The 16921-nt window shown below is 59.6% G+C and overlaps 1 protein-coding gene across 1 annotated transcript; it reads right to left on the bottom strand.

The window, feature by feature from the left end:
• Positions 1-510: 510 nt before the first annotated feature.
• On the bottom strand, positions 511-15189 carry PPP1R9B (protein phosphatase 1 regulatory subunit 9B; the record flags this gene model as incomplete). Its single annotated transcript, XM_080712396.1, has 10 exons — positions 511-564; positions 710-806; positions 1077-1306; positions 4182-4235; positions 4316-4468; positions 4983-5118; positions 6301-6405; positions 8645-8765; positions 10116-10248; positions 13822-15189. The coding sequence occupies 10 exons, from the start codon at positions 15187-15189 to the stop codon at positions 511-513; spliced, it is 2451 nt and encodes an 816-aa protein (XP_080568522.1).
• Between the last annotated feature and the right edge of the window lie 1732 nt (positions 15190-16921).

The following is a 16921-nucleotide window of genomic DNA, read 5'->3' as shown; positions in this document are numbered from 1 at the left end:
GTCAAGGCAACGCCCCCAAGCAGGAGGGTCAGAATGCAACAGACAGCACAATGATAAGGGGGAGGGAGGGGCCAAGAAGGAAGAGTCTCAAGTCAAGAGGCCCAGGGGCCACCCAGGAGCCCCGTGGGCAGGGAGCAGCCTCCAGTTGGTGAGATGCTGGGAGAGCCCCAGCCCCACTCCAGTCCAGAGACGAAGGCTGGAGGTTGTAAAGTCTGGCAGTTTGGTCTGCAGTCCTTGTGTCCATCCACCACCCAGGCCACCCCTCAGCTTCCCTTGGCCTCTGTGCCTCAGCCCCACAGGGCAAGAAGGAGGCCGCCCTTCCAGCCACCACTGTCTGCCCGGGCCACCTTAAGGGGCCTGTGATATGGGCCCTCTGGTCCCTGAAGCTGGGGGAGGTGGGGTGGAGGGGTAAGGGAGTCGGGGCACCTGTCCCCAGGCTGGAAGGGGGCGGGGTGGGGAGCGAGGACAATGGGAAGGGATTATTATTGTCCGGTCAAGGAATGATTCCTGTTAAGTAGAATTGGAATTCCTCAGTGTTTGCAGGTTGCCTTCCAGTTCTGAGATCTGGAAAAGAAGGTTGGGCTTCAAGCCTGGGCAACAGCATGGGCCCTTCCGTCCTCCCCCAAGTGAGGGCATGACCCCACTCCCAGGGCCCGCAGGGTGGGGGCCTGCTGAGGGTTTTGCATGCTGCTGCCTCCACAAGGCCTACCTTATCCAGGAGCTTGTCCATTTCCTCCTTCCTAGCCAGCTCTGACTCCTCCAGAACCCGACGCTGCGCAGTCTCCTTTTTCAGGAACTCGATCTCCCTGTAGACAGGTATTGCACAGATGTCCAGAGAGTCAGGGTCCTTAGCTCCATCTGGCCTGTTCTACCTTGCTCCTCCTTAGGTCAGCAGGGCCCAGGTTTCCCCAAGGCCTCTGAGGCCTGGCCCTGTGCTGGCTCAGGGACCCCACAGCAGGGCCCTCCAACCTCTGGCCTCCTTGTCTCCCTGCTCAGCTGCTGGGAAGGGGTGGGGAACTGCCACTGAAGGCCTCTCAATCACCCTGGGATCGGAACCCACAGCCCTCACCACGTACTTCTGTTGGTAGTCCTTGATGAGGCGTTTGGCCTTGCTGTACTTGCGTTCCAGGGCCTGGTACTGGGCCTGGGTCTCCCGCAGGTGCTCGTCCACGGCCTGGCACAGGCTCTGGGCCTCGCCCCAGTAGCCCTCCAGCTTCTCCATGCGCTCCTTGTTCTCCTCCACACTCTGCTCCAGCTGCGCCTTCTCTACCCGCCAGCGCCCCTTCTCCTGCTCCAGGCTCTGCAGCTGAGGAGGAGGAGCAGCCCCAGGTTGGCGGGTGCCAGGGGCACCTCCTCCTGACAGTAGGGCTGAAGACTCCAGGTGATTCCTGCAGATGTGGAGCCCACTCCCCCAAACTACTAACTCTCCTTGGCTGAGCCTGGGAACTGGATCCTCAGCCTCAGGGCTCCAAGACAGGGTCCCTGTCACTGCACCTCCTCTCCTGAGCAGGAAGTCTCTGTTAGTCTCCGACTCACACTGGGACTTGGGGTAAGGCAACTTCTGCCTCAAGGCTCAGCTCTCTCATCTGTAAAATGGAAGTGACGCCTGCCTTCCCAGCAAGGGAGCTTGTGACACAGATGTGCAAGGTTGTCACTGTTCTCGGTCTCATCTGTAGCCCTGCCCTGCTGACCAGTCCCTGCCCCTGAGATTTCCTGAACAGTCCCGCTCCAGGTCCCAGGTCCCTCCATCCCCAATAGTTTAGATCAAATCTTCTGTCTGTACTCACTCTGGGTGGGGTTGGGGAAGTACTGCCCTCTGTGTACTGAGCACCAAATCCTGAGCTTCAGCCCAATCTTACTCCCAACCACCAGCTCTACCTCCCGGCTCCTCATAGGCACCATGCCCCAAGCCAGACCTCCCCACACCTGCACAAATGGATGCCTTCTTTCCTGATGGCCCACCTGTCAGAATGTGCCACCAGCTCAAGCCCTGGCCTGCCTGCTGCTGGGCTGCCAATGCCCCTGCTCTCTGCCCCAGCCACACAGGCCTTCCTGCACACCCTCAGCTTGCTGCCAGGGCCTCTGCACAGTGCTGTCCCTCTGCCAGGAAGGCCATCTACTCTTCCCCTAGCCTAGTTATCCCCTGCCAGCTTACCCCTTGGCTTTTCTATGTATCACTTCCCCAGAAAAGCACCCTGAGACTATCAGCACAGCCTACCCACCCACTGCTGGACAGTTTCCTCCTGCTACAGGGGCTCAGTATCCACCCTCTCCTACAGAGTCTCATGTCAGCTTGTAGCAAGTCACTGCTGTGTAGACTCTGCGCCGCACAGGACAAGGGTCGACTCTGCTCTTGCCCATCACCAGGACTGGAAGAGTGTCAGGCATCTAGAAGGTTCTCAATGGACGTCTGTGAACCAAGTGCCCCTGTTCTTGGTACCCTTGGACAGATCTTTGACTTGTCATGTCCTGCATATGTGCAGGACCACAGTCTGTCACCTCAGCCCTGGAAATGCATCTGCAGTCCACCCTTCCTTCCCATACCCTCAGCCTGGATTCTAGGCAGACCTGGCCCACCTGCTAGATTCTGTTTGGGACTCTATGCAGTTTGCCTGCCTCCAAGTCCTGCCCACTCTCATGCCCTCCCGCTTCCTGGGCAGTGACCTAGGCAGAGAGGGCAGTCAGCACACTGCTGGCTAGTCCACTCTGCAGTCCCTCCTTTCCCCATAGGAATGGCTGCTGCAGCCTGGGGGCCTCCTCCAAGCCCAGGGAATGACAGGAATGCCCTTCTGCCTCAGCTGCTTAAACTCTGTCCCCTATACCCACACATGGGAGTGTACCTGGGCACAGTGTCTGTGTGGCCCTGTAACCCCATCTCTGAGCCCCACCACACCAGAAGCCCAGTAGGAGCTGGGACTCCTTCCATATGAAATCTTGTTTCTCCACACCAGCAAGTGTGCTGGCACCCAGTGTGCTTGTGAGCCTGTGTGTGGTACACGTGTATGTCTGTGTGTGTTCAGTGTTGCCAGCTGGTGCTGTCAGCATCAACACCTCTGTGCCTCATGCCCAGGAGAGAACATGCATGTCCTGTGGGGCTCTCCCTAGCCAGGTGGTCTGAGTGATGGTCACCTGTGTCTCAGAGCCTGCAGGGCAGGGGGACTGCATGTGCAGACTGATGCCTCTGAGTGGAATGTCACGGGGTGTACATCCCATGAGTCTGTCTCTGCAGAGTGGGTCTGTGGGTACCATGTGCCTGGCTCCATGTTGGCCTGTGTCAGTGTATGTACCCTGTGTGGCTTGTGTTGGTCACTGGGCCTGGACATGGACATGTATATGTCATTATAAACACAAAGACATTTATAGTGCTACTCAGAGTGCTTGCATCATAGCTAACACTCTTAATTTTAATAATTTTTTTGAAGCCGGGTGTGGTGGTGCACGCTTGTAATTCCAGCATTCAGGAGGCTGAGGCAGGAGGATCATGGTTCACAGACAGCCTCAGCTACTTAGTGAAGCCCTTTCTAACTCAGTGAGACCCTGTTTCAAAATAAAGAATAAAAAATAGGGCTGGGGGTTTAGCTCAGAGGTACAATGCCTCTGGGTTCCATCCCAGTACTGCAAAATAATAACAACAACAACAATAACAACAATAATAATAATAATAATAATAATAATAATAATAATAATTTTTTGTGTGTGGTACTGGGGATTTGACCCAAATTAGTACCAGCTACACCCACAGCCCTTTTGATTCAATACAGGGTCTCATTAAGTTACTGCATGCTGACCTCAAACCAGGGCTTTCCTGTCTCAGCCTCCCAAGTACTGGAATTACAGGGCTGCTTCACCACACTCGACAAGATTCTCACTTGATGGAGCACCTACTCTGTGTCGGACACTTATGAGTATTATCCCAGTCCTCACAAGGGTCCTAAGGTATTGATAATGTGTTTTGTCTCATCGGCCAGAACAGCAAACAAGTGGTGAAGCAGAAGGGTCCAGAGCTCCAGCTCTTACTGCCGCGTCCCCTCCCCTCACGATGTCCTGCTCTGGGAGTCCTCGCCGAGGTGGAGTACACATGTCAGCGTGTACAGGTGCGAGAGTGGGGACCCTTCTCCAGCCCTCAGACCTGCTCCTCAACACACACACGTGCATATTCCCACACACACATGCACCCTCACCTTCCTTTTCAGCTGCTGGATCTCTGCCTCGGTCACAGCATGCTTGATCTGGAGCTGTGGGCAGAGAGGGGGACGCTCAGCTCTGGAGGTGCAGGCCACCCTGGCCTCTCCCACCACCCAGGGCCCTTTCCCACCTCCTTGAACTTGTGCACCAGCTTCTCAGGCTCCATGTCCACAGGAGAGAGTGCATCCTCATTCTCCGCGAGCTCAAACACCTCGATGGCCATCTCGCCGCCTGGGAACGTGGGGCTCAGCTCCTCATCCTCATCAGTGGCATATTCCCCGGTCTGTGTGGGGAGACGGGCAGTCGTGGGCCCTCCGCCCAGCCCCCTCAGCGGCCCTGGGACCAGAGCTGAGGCCAGCATCCACCAGCAGCTGCCCAGGGGTATAGTCCTGCGTTCCCCAACAGCCTCGGGAGTCCCTTGACGGCAGAGGTAGCTTCCCTGCAAGACTGGGACCCTGGAGACATGACCAGCACTGTCCCCTTCACATGCTATAGTCCCTGAGGTCTGGACCTGTCTCCCCGCTCTGATTAGGTCCTCTCAGGTTAGGGGTCCTGCCCTGCCCACAGACAGGTAGCTCTCTGACGGGACTGGGCTCTCCCTGCGGGAGAAAGAGGTGTGACTCTTCCATCAGACTAGGGGTTCCTTCAGGGAAGGGTCTGCTTCTCCTCTCTGACTGGGGGCGCCCCTGAGGTAGAGGCTTCTTTACCAGGTCCAGAAAAGCCTAACAAGTTGTCTGTAATGTTTCATCTAGCCAGCAGAGGGCAACCACGCTGCCAGTCAGGCCCGGAGTCCCTACCTCCTCGTCATCCTCCCCGTACTGGGCGTATCTCTGCTCCATCATCTCCCGCTGCCATCGCTCCTGTTCCAGGGTCTGCTGAATTAGCTGGGCCACTTCACTCTGTTCTCCAGGCCGCTCCCGGCCAATCATGAACCTGCAGGGGCACCAGCGTCATCCCCAGCCTGTCCTCAGCTGAGCATGCCAGTGTCTTCTGCGCTGGTACTCCCCTCCCCAAACCCAGGCTCTCCCAGGGGAGGTGAAATGAGAAGGCCAAGTCCCGGGGCTGCCGTGTTAATAATGAATGGGTGAGCAGGGGGCCTCTACTGGGTTTCCTTCCCAGGGGAGGCAGGAAGGCCCACCAGCCCTCCTGGCCAGTTTGGGGGAGGTGGCTATCAGCCAAACTTGGGGCTTGGCTGCAGGAAACATGAGCTCAGGAGCTGCCAGCACAGGGGGCTCTTCCTCCACCACGTGAAAGAGAGAGAGGCAGGGGTGGGGCTGTGGAGGTGTCTCTTGGGTTGGTTCCAAGCCTCTGAGCTTCAGGAAGGGGAGGGATGATGGTGATTGAAGATAGGATGAAGAGGAAACAGTGGAACTTCCAGGCCGCCCACATCCTGTTTCTCTCCACCACCCTTTCCTGGGGCAGTGCCCCTCTTGGAGAAGGGGCCTGGAAATGATCCCTCAATGTTATTTATTATTATTATTATTTTTTTTTTTTTGGTGGTACTGGGGGTGGAACCCAGAGGCTTTCTACCTCCGGGCTATACTCCCAGACCTTTTTTATATTTTATTTGGAAACAGGGTCTCACTAAGTTGCTGAGAGCCTGAGTAGCTGAGGCTGGCTTTGAACCCGTGCGATCCTCCTGTCTCAGCCTCCCAAGCGCGGGGATCACAAGCGTGCGCCACCACGCCTGGCCCGATCCCTCAATGTTATGCCAGAGGTGGAGTGGACACAGGGAGCTTCTACTCTGACCCTGAGTTTGTGTGCCCAGGAGGAGGGGCCAGGCTTCCCAGGGGCCAGGCTTCCCAGGATTATACCAGGAGGAGGAGCCAGGCTTCCCAGGAGCCAGGCAGGAGGAGGGCTAACTGAAGATGAGGGGACCCAGTTGGGGTCACATTCATCCTGCACACCTCAGTTCTTCAATAAGTCAGAAACAAAAAGAGGAAAAAGAGAATAAACCCAAGGGGCCTGAGCGGAGGGCGCAGGTGGCAGGCCAGTGCCAGGGGAGCTCGGCCGGGAAGGCAGGCCTGGGTGGGGGCTGTGGGCCCAGCAATTCCCTCTGCAGAGGACCTTGACTGGATGTAAGTGGGCGCCCCCGCCCTGCCTTTGGGCTCTCACCGCACTCGGCCCTTGGTGTTCCTGAGCACGGAGGCTGCAAAGCTCTGAGTCACTCCCACCAGGCTCGTGCCATCCACCTCCACCAGGAGATCGTTCACCTGGATCCTAGGGGAAGTGACATTGGTTAAGGGGGTCATGAGGGGAACCGTGAACTGGGGTAGAGGAAGATCCCTCCCTGCCATCAGAAACTCGAGGTACTCTGTCTACCTGCATAAAATACAGAAAGACAGAGGATTAGGTATCAGCCAAGGACAGGGAGCAAGCCAAGCAGACAGGTCCAGGACCAGAAGAGGCAGTGTCCTTCTTGTGACAATCACACTCTTGTCCCCTCCTCCCTCACACTCAGTATAGTGGTGTGTGAGGTCCTCAGAGCCCATTTCTGCCATGGACACGTGGGCCATGGCCCCCTCTTCCATAGGCATTTCTGATCAGACCTGAGTCCCCAGATGTCTTCCCCAAACTCCGAGACCCCAGCAGCAGCCTGTCACACTCATACCTACACCCACACCCACAGTGACACAGGTGCCCCCAACACTCCCCAGCTGTGGCCCCTGAAGCCTGTCCCCCACACAAGGGGAGAGACAGGCCTGCTGAGGAAATTAAGAAAGCGAGGGGGGACCCTTGGGCACCTCCTTCCTCCACTCCCACCTCGCTCCAAGCCTTTTCTCGGGGCTCCACGTGGAAATGTAGACACAGCCTATTATAAATAGCTTGCCGCACATGCACTAAGCCTCCACTTAACAGGAGCTTGGGGACACACTTGTGCATGCACGTACAATCCCCAAACCACCGAAGGTGACAGTGAGTAGGGCTCTGCAAAGCTCAGATGGGAAGGGACAGGGGTAAGTCAAAGAGCAGGACTCTAACCCTTTCTGTTTCCTGCCCCCTCCATGCCACCTGGCCACAATGGACAGGACAGCCATACCTCTAAGACATGGCCAAAAGTTACCCAGCCCAAAGACACCTACTTATCCCTGTCTCAGGAAGGGGTCTGGGTTTGAAGGTGCCACCACAAAGGACCTGTGATGACAGCCTCTCACTTGCACCCTCCCTGGGGGGCAGTCGACAGTACTTCCCACCTCTACCCTATTCTAGGTAGCACACACACAGCCAAACAGAGGACAGCGGATACCCGGGCTGGCCGGAGCTCCAGGATGCCCTCCCTAATGCCTGAGGCTTATAGAAGGCATTGTCTTCAGCCACAGAAGCTCGACACAAGCATGCACATGTGGACACAGGCAGAGCAGCCCCGTCTCAGCACCGACTGCCTAGCCGCCAGCACCTGCATCCCCTGGCTATCCACGCTCCAGCTCTCCTGCCCGCTTTCAGCTCCCCTGCCTGGAACCTTCTGCACTTGCTTGGCCTAGTTCCTGTTCAGCCTTCAGTTTTCAGCTCCAACATCACTTCCTCAGGAAGCCTTTCTCTGATACCTGAAAGGTCAGGCCCTCTTATTTTATGCTTTTGTGTGCTTTTCTTCCATTTTGCCACTTTTTTTTTTTTCGGTACTGGATTTTGAACCCAGGAGCATTCTATACCCCCAACTATTTTTATTATTTTTTTTTCTTTTTTTGGTGGTACTGGAAGTGGAACCCAGGGGCTTTTCTACCTCTGGGCTATACTCCCAGACCTATTTTATACTTTATTTGTTAACAGGGTCTCACTAAGTTGCTGAGAGCCTCACTAGGTAGCTGAGGCTGGCTTCAAACCTGTGCGATCCTCCTGTCTCAGCCTCCCAAGCCCAGGGATTACAAGCGTGCGCCACCACGCCCGACTCAACTGTTTTTAATTTTGAAAGAGATCTCACTAAGTTGCTGAAGCTGGCCTCGAACCCCCCATCCCCTGTCCCAGCCTCCTAAGTACTGGGATACAGGCATGTGCCTCCACGCCCGGCTCATTCAGCCACTTTGTGTGTCCCTCTCTGGTGTCTGTTTACATCACTACACTGTCTGCTTCCTGAGGGCAAAGCCCTTGTCAGTGTTTGCCTGGGGCCTGGCACCGGCCCAATGACAGTCAGGCACTCACTATTTGTTAAGTGAAAGAAGTGCTCAAACTATTCCAGACACACATCTGGCTGTCCCTACCAAGGCCAGGACACACAACACTACACACAGTCCTCTTCTTTTCACCACCCCCTCCCTCCAGAACTCAGGCTTGATGAGGGAGGAGTTCCCATCTGTTTGTTCACTACTGCATCCTGGGGCCTGGCACGGCAGTGTTCCACAAACACCTGAACCATGCCGGGAATACCGCCTCCCAGGGAACGGCCTGTCCCTGGCCAGGCGCACATCCCACAGATGACGGCTGGGAAGGGGTTTGGGCAAGGGCGGGGAGGGTGGGGTGGTACCTGCCATCCCGGTGGGCTGCGCCGCCCTCAGTCACGGTCTTGACGAAGATGCCCAGCTTCTCCAGGCCCATGTCAGCCCCAGCCCCCATGCCGATGATGCTGATGCCCAGGCCCTCAGAGTCTGCTGGGCAGGAAAGCAAGAGGTCAGGGCTGTCGGGGGATGGGGGCTCCATCCTGAACCCTCTCTTTAGGGCTCCCCTCCAGAGGCAGTCTCTAGCCAAGCTTAGGGGATGTCCTACAACTGGGGAAGGGGCATAGTTTTGTGTACCCCCTTTTTGCCAGCCCAATTGAAATATCTCTTGGATCACCCCTGCCCTTTGCCTGATCCTAAGAGCTGACAGGCAGCAGGGTGTGCTGAGGCTGGCATGGGTATGACAGACTATTGTGTCTGCAGATGAGGTGTGTGGCTAGGATGAGGGGCTGTGGCAGACTTAGCCCTGAGCCTTTGGTCTCCCTCTATCAGCAGTCTCATTTCTACCCAGAGCTTTACTGACCAAGGGCCTGATTTTCTCTCCTGATACCTACTCCCCTAGTCACAGATGCCCAACCCATCTCCTCTGACCTTTCCCCCACAAACTCCCTCCTGGAGGATGGCACCACTACACACCAGTGCCAGGCCCGGGGAAGCACCTGGATTCCTCTTCCCCCGCACAGCCTCCACCCAGCCAAATAACTGCCAGGCCCTGTTGATTCTACCTCGGGGCCCGCCCACTCCCCGCTCTGCCATCCCGTCCACACCTCACGCTCTGCCATCCCGTCCACACCTCGGCACTGTCTCTGTACACTTAAGACCCCCTTCCTGCAGCACGATCTGCAGTGGTTTTTCTAGAATCCCATGCCTTGCGATGGCTACTAATCCATACAAGAAAGGGCCCACGTCCATGCCTTCCTCGTCTTTGGTCCACTGGGCCTGCCTACACACCCTTCCTGCCCTCACTATGACAACGCAGCCAGCCTCTCTCCTCTATCCGTGTGCCTCCTCTTCAGAGCTCAATTCGAGCACACTGCCTCAGGACCCCTCCCAGTCTGGTCAGGTCTTGTTAAATGCTTCTTCAATGGCTTCCCTTCCTTTCCAGGCACCAAGGACACAGAGTGACTGACTGTTCCTCCAAGTCTGCTCCTTTGAGGTCTCCCTGAGGAGATAGCTCCCTAGGGACCTAGTTTTGCCTGTCACTTTCTCCTTCCCACAGAGCCCAGGACCTAGCAGACAGTGCTTGGGAGATCTGTTAAGTAAATGAGCAAGTGTGGTTCTTGGAAAGGTAGGGAGAGGCAGCGTGCTGGGGCTGGGCTGGGGTGTGCTCGTGCCTTCTAGTTCTGATGGGGGAAGGTTGGGAAGGGCTGCCAAGGGCCTGAGTTGGGGGAGAAGCCCAGCATGTCTGTGGGAGCCCCCAGGGGCACTGGGCAGGGGCTGGCACAGAGAGGAGCCTTGGTGACTCCAGTGTACCCATGTGGCAGGCACCCAGCCTCTCACCCTTCTCCAACTCCACAGGGAACAGCTCCAACCTCTCCACCCGCTTCTCCAGCTCGTACTCTGCAGAGGCTGCCATGGGGTCCACATCCTCATTGCGTCGATCGTAGTCCTCGTTGGAGTAAGTGCTGAACACCTGGGAAGGGCAGCTCGTCAGAGGTGGCAGGAGGGCCAGGTAGGCTGAGGCTCTGCCATGGGCCCTTCCCCACCCCAGATGCCACCAGTCCTTCCTCCTCCAGTCCTGGGACAAACGACCCCAGCCCTGAGCAAAGGACCTTCCTGGTTTGGGAGCACTGCAGACACTGCCTGATCCACACTGCAGCTCCAACCAGCACAGCGTGGTCTGTGCAGGAATGGATGGCGCTCCTGGGGGAACTCACAGGCCCACAATTCTAGAGGTTCAAGGCAGAGACGGTGAGAGACAAGACCCAAGAGCCAGACTGGCAAGGGTGGACACAAAGACAACGACAGACACAGAGGAGGGAAGAGGGGAAGAGGAGAGGGAAAGAATGGAGACTATATGGCGGATGGGGAAAGGGGAGCAGGAAAGAGATGGCGAGAGGCAGAGAGGCACTCAGAACCCTGCTCCGCCCTGCACCTCAAGCGGACACTGGGGTAGGGAAGGGAAGCAGGAAGGATCCCCTCCACCTCCATGGGAAAGGGCAGGCCTCTACCCCTGGGTGCCCCGGGGTGGCAGGTATGGGGTGAAAGTTGGGTCCCTATGCCCATGCCTGTGTCCCTCACAGCGACCCCTAAGTTATGCCTCCTGTCCCCCATGCACCAGGAGGCCCAGGCAGACCCCACAACCTGTGCCCTGTAGGGGCCAAGGACCCTGAGGAGTTAGCAGCCTCTCTGCCCCTGCCATGGTGTCCCCTGTGCCCCCTGCTATCTCCCTCCCCCTGGATCTCTCAGCCCAGGAGAACTATCCAGCTCCTGCCCTCTCCAAAGGATAAGAGAAGGTGGCGCAGGGGCTCTGTAAGTGTGATGGGGCTCAGGCAGGATGCCCTATAGGAGGTTAGTGAGCACCATTTGGGGTACCATGACTTGTTTGGCTTCTCTGCCTGCAGTGACAGGTTGGCACCACTTGGAGCCAAGCGGGGGTGGAGAGGGGTGGGAGCAGCTCTATCAGCAGGCTGGACCTGAGGAGCCGGAGTGGGGCACGTCTCCCCTAAGGCCTTCCCAGGGCCTGCTCTGCTCCAGGAGCAGGCCCCATGGCACTCTTGTGTCCCAGCCTTTGTTTGGGCTTGCTCCATGTCATCCCCACCCCCCACCACAGAGGCTCACTGCCATGGTGAGAGGAGGCGTGCTTCTAAGACTAACTTGAAGCATCGCAGGGAGGGGCCTGTGTGACCACTTAGCGCCATGCCCTCGATTTCCCAGCAACAGAGACACCCAGTCTCAGTCCTAGGAGACTCATCTGGCCACTGCAATGATCAGTGGGTGGTTCTCCCCAACATTTGCCCAGCAGTCCCAAGCCCCTTGGAGGACTGGGCCACCCATTCCACAGAGTCCAAGACACAGGCCCTACTGGCCAAGGTCACAATGGTTAGCCAGTGGTGAGGGAAGATGAAAACGGCCCAGCTGGGCTCTGGCAGGTGGGCCCAGCAGTGACTTTATCCCCACTCGCAGGTGCTCCAGGCCTTGGGACAGGGGCTGGCACAAGCTTGGGCCCTGCAAACCAGCTTCAGCTCACTTCTGTATCTGAGACCCCTTTACCCTCTGTTCCAGGAGAGAGTGTCCCCCCATTCCTCTCCTGGTTACTCACCACCTCTACCATCACCATATCTACAGAGACACACAACGGCCCAGACTTCCCAAACACCCTCAGGGCCTGGCCAGGGCCTGGCCCTCTCCCTCTTTCTTAGGCCAATCAAATCCTGCTCACCCTTTGGATCCTGCCCCTGCAGGAATTCCAGGCCTCAGGCTCTGAGCTCAGAGAGGCCAGCCTGTCACCTTTCCTCAGAGGGCCCTAGGCCCAGTGTCCCCTCCCAGGTGACAGTCTGGCACTAGACCTTCTGCCCAGTTCTATCTTCTCCTCCACTTCTATAAGGGCAACAACTGGGTCACTGGAGGGATAGAAAACACAGCGGGTAGGGACAGGGAGAAGAAACCCAGGGCCCCTGTGCCAAGGTGGGGAGGAGGAAATCCCCAGCAAGGCCAAATGTCAGACACTCTAGGCCTGCACCACAGCGCTGGCTCTCATACTGGGCAGCCAGCTTCACAGTCCCCAGGGCGTCGGGAAGCACTGCTCCAAATCATGTGCTATTTTTTACCAAAAAATCAGGGTAAGGTATCAGATATAGACAGTCAGAGGCCCAGACCACACCCCATCAGGCTGCTCAGAGGACTGTTGGGGGAGGGTAGGGGGGACCTGACTCCCAGGAATACTCCATCCTCCACTCCCTCTTGGATCCACTGCCTTCAGGAGCAGGGGGTGGCATGTGCTCCTAAGGCCCAGCCAAGGCCAGGGGCCAGCCTGGGAGGGAAGTAGCTGAGTAGCTTTAACCTTTCGGTTAGGCCTCTTGCTGGGCTGGGAGGTGGGAAAGGGCAGAGGGTGAGACACTCTGGGCGGGAGAGAAACTTGGGCAGCTTCAGTGTCCAAGAGTAGTTATGGTAACTGCAAGCAAACAGATGGAGTTTGGCTGGGGAGGGTAAAGGCTGGGCAGGGTCCTGGCCAAGGAAAGTCCCCGGACCTGGATACTTCCATGGGGCAGACCTGGGGCTGGGTGGAGGGCAGTGGGAAGATTGGGGGGGGGGGGCAGCTTTGACTTCTGAATCGTCCCCAGGGGACATCCCTTCCCCAGAGCACTGTTCTGAGCCCACAAACCAGTCAACAAAAGTGGTGTTGGGGTAGAGGCACAAAAGGAGACTCCCAAAATGGGAAGCTCTCATCCTCTTCCAGGGTAGCCAGAGAATGTGGCAAGAGCACCTGGGGCCCGCCAAGGCCACGGGAGTCTGTCCTATTGAGCAGCCAAGAGCAAAGGCACCCTGGGGATCTCCCAGCCCGATTCCTTTTCCTTCTTGGCCTCCCCCAGCAAGGGTAACACACAGTTTCCTGCCCCATGCAGCCCTGGATCTGGGAAGCTGGCCCAGCACCGACCACAGGGAATAGGGCCCCTGCAGTATTCCTCCAGCCCCAGTCACAAGGCCATGGCCCAGCTCATCCTCCAGACCAGCTTCCCTCTTTCACTTCTGCAAAGTTGGGGTGGGGGTACAGGCTGGGAGGAACGGTGTTTTGGGTTCCCCGACTCTCCCCTCTCTCAGGGAAGCCAGCTCCCTCCCCTGGGGGGAAAGTGTTTCTAAGCTTCTGGACCCTTCTCGCCCTCCGTGGAGCAGAACACGTGTGGGAAGGCCCTCCTGAGGACACCCGCACCCCTTCGAGCCACAGGCCCCTGTCCCTAGAGGAAGGGAAAGCAGGTGTCCCAGGAAGCAGCAGCAGGGCAGGGCCGGGGCAGGTGCTACGGTGCTGGGCGGGGCAGCGGGAGGAGGAACCGAGGGCAGGTCGGGGCAGAACGTCTGGGTCCCAGACCCTAAATCGTCCCCCTCTGACAAACAGCTGGAACTCCCCCACGCCCCCCCGAGGGTGGGAACTTCTAGGAGGGGGGCTGGGTGTCAGGGGCTGACTCAGCCTGCCAGAGCCGGCTGGGAGGCGCAGGCGGCCGCGCGCACGTGGCAGGGGCGGCGTGGGGGCGGGAGGGGGCTCACTCACTTGGATCGGCGCGGTGCTGAAATGGATCTTCCGGCTCGGGGCCGGGTCCTCCTCCTCCGAGAGCCCCGGGATCTCCACGCACCCCGACTCGGGCTCGTAGGGGGGCTCCCCATCCTCCTCCTCTTCCTCGTCGTCCTCCTCCAGGGCACTGCCCCCAGAGTCCTCCCCGAGCCCACTGTAGGCGCTCACGTCCACCAAGTCCGCTTCCGAGAAGTCCTCCTTCTTGGACTCGTCAGCCTCCTCCGGGGCCACGTCCGGAGCCCGGCCATTGCCCACCCCTCTCTCTGGCGCCGCCGAGGTGGCCGCCGCCTCCTCCTCGGGGGCCGCTGGGGCCTTGGGCTCCTCGGGCGCCGGGCTGGCCGCGGTCCCCGGGGTGCCGCCATTCTCCAGGGCCGCGTGGACAGTCACCTCAGCCTGGATCACCTCCCCGGGCGCCGACTCGGCCTCCGACTCCCCGCTCTCCTCCACCTCCACCGGCTTGATCTTGCGCACCTCCCGGGGCTTGGGGGGCGGCCGGGCGGGGGCCACTCGGTGCTGCGCGGGCTGCTGCCCGCCGGGGCCGCGCTCCTTCTCGGCCGGGGCATCCCCCGACGGGGCGGGCGGCGGCGGCTGGAACACGCGGGACCGCTTGCTGACCAGCTTGGAGTTGAGCGGGGGCGCCCCGGCGGCCGCGGCCCGGGGCGGCCCGGGGCCCCGGAGGAGGCCGGTCCTGGAGTCGGCCTTCTCGAAGACGGCGCTGAGCTGGCTGACAGTGGGCGACACGGCGTCGGCGTCCAGCTTGTCCAGCGCCTCGGTGCTGCCGTTGAAGCGCACCACCACGTCCAGCTTCCGGTCCTGCAGGCCGGCGCGCTCCTGCCGCAGCAGCCGCCGGGCCGCGGCCTCCTTGTCGCCGCCGCCGGCCGCCGGGGCGCTGCGCTCGAACAGCTTCCGCGTCTCCTGCAGCCGCGACGGCGCGTGCGGCGGCGGCGCGGGCTGCGCCGAGGGCGCGGGCTTGGAGTCGAAGCGGCTCACGCGCTCGGACACGCTGGTGCCCAGCTTGAGCAGGGCGCTGTGGTCCACGTTCTCGTTCAGGCTGCTGGCCCGCGGCAGCGACAGGCGCACGCCGCGCTCGGGCGCCCGCGGGGCCTCGGCCGGGCCCGCGCCGCCCGCCTCGCCCGGCGGCCCGGCCGTGGTGCCCATCTGCAGGAACATACTTTTGATGCGGTGGACGTTGGAGCCATATTTCTTGTGGTGGGCCGCCTTGGGCGCCTCGTCGGGCCCGGGCGCCTCGGGCGGCTTCCGCGCCTGGATGCCCGCCTCGTAGGCGCTGCGGTGCGGGGAGGCGCTGCGGAGGGGACCCCCGGGCCCCCGCGGCTCCGTCTTCATCATGTTGGGGGGAGCCGGGCTCGCATCCCCCCGCGCCCCGCCGCCCCCCTCCAGCAGGCGGCCGGCCAAGTCGGGACCACCGCCCCCTCCCCCGAAAGAAAAACCCCGAGAGGCCCCCTTTTAAGGGTCCCCTAGGCACCCGGCTGCCCAAAACAGTCCACCACGCTTTTTTTTGGAAGGAAAAAAAAAAAAGGAAAAAAAATTCTCCGAGCGCCCGGTGCGGGTCGCCTCCCCCGGCCACGCCGCCGAAGACAGCCGACCCCCGCACAGCCCGGGCGGCCTGGCGCGGCGCCCCCACCCAGAGGAGAAGCGCGGCGGCGGCGGCGGCGGCCGTGGGACCGCGCGCCCAGCCCGAGCAGCGGCGGCGCCGGCTCACATCGTCCGCGGCGGTGTCAGCGCGGCTGGCGCGGGCGGCCCCCGCTCCGGCCCGGGGCCTCGGCTCTCGGGGCGCCCGGCACCCCCGCGCCCATGGCTGCTCGGCCGGCCCGGGCCGCTCCGCCGCGCCTCCCTCCCTCCCTCCCTCCCCCCCGCGCCCCGAGCCGCGGTCTTTCTCTGGCTCTGCCGAGCGGCGGCTGCCGGAGCCCGAGCGGCTGCCCTTCTCGCCGCCGCCGCTGGGGGACTGGCACCTCTGGGTCCTAAAGGGATCGGATTTCCGGGCCGGAGCCTGGTGAGCCCTCCCCTTTCCCTCCTCCCCGACGTCCTGGCGGAGAGCCTTCCGCTGTCCCCAGACCTCGGCCAGCTCTCTTCAGCCCGTCCACCCCAACCTCCGAGGCTTAACGTGACCTACATAGGCGCACTCCCACTTCATCTTTGGGGAGGAGGGAAGGCCACCCAGCCATGGTGGTCCCAGTGCAAGCCCCTGAATCCCCTCCAATGTGTAAGGGGGGCTCTGTGGGGGAAGAGCAGAGGATCGTTTTTTTTTCTTCCAAGGTCCTCAGAGAGCTCTTCTGAGTCTTCTGAGTAGTATCAAACTCGCTGGATGTTTGGCAAAATACAGATTTTTAAGGCCTTCCTCCAAACCTTCCGAAGGAGGCTTGACCCAGGAATCTTTAACAATTTCCCGGAGGGAATCTTTTGCATCATTGAAGGTGTAAAAACCCTGGCCGGATATTGGGGACCTTGCACTGGTAGAGGGGTAGTAATAAAGAAAGAGGGTGGCCCCCTTCGTCCAAGTGACAGGGATCCCCAAAGCTGCCCTTTGCTCTTAGGCAGCCTGCAGTGTCCAGTCGCCTCCCTGCCTTGCATCCCAGCATGAAGAGGGCTTGAATCCTGGCCTTCATGCCCTTAGCAGAGCACTGCTGTCTCAAACAGGAAGAAGGATTGGGGGAGGAGGAATTTTAGAGGCCTGGGGCCAAACTTTCCCCATGGAAAGCTCTAACTTAGATATCTGATTTAAAGGATCCTGGCCACTGTGTGTAAGGGCAGTGTGTGTGTGTGTGGGGGGGGGGGGTGACAGTGACCTACAACACATCTCCTGTCCTGGAAACCCAGAAAGTTACTTTGAAGCTCCCCTATTCCGCACATACACAGTGAAAAGCCTGGGACTGCCCTTTGTCCCTCCCCAGCTGTCTGAGCCCTGTGGATGAACGTCCACCCTCTGGACAGGTCCAGATGTGTTGATCCACCAGGCAGAACCCAGATGAACAGAGAGGACTCTAGGACCCAGAGAACAACTCAGGCACAAAGCCTCTCCCCCACTCCCAGCTGCTTCCTGCATCTCAGGCCTTCCTGAGGC

This window comes from Muscardinus avellanarius (assembly GCF_963383645.1).
Source record: "Muscardinus avellanarius genome assembly, chromosome: 16".
Taxonomy (NCBI): Eukaryota; Metazoa; Chordata; class Mammalia; order Rodentia; family Gliridae; genus Muscardinus; species Muscardinus avellanarius.
This window is presented reverse-complemented; position numbering and strand designations above follow the sequence as displayed.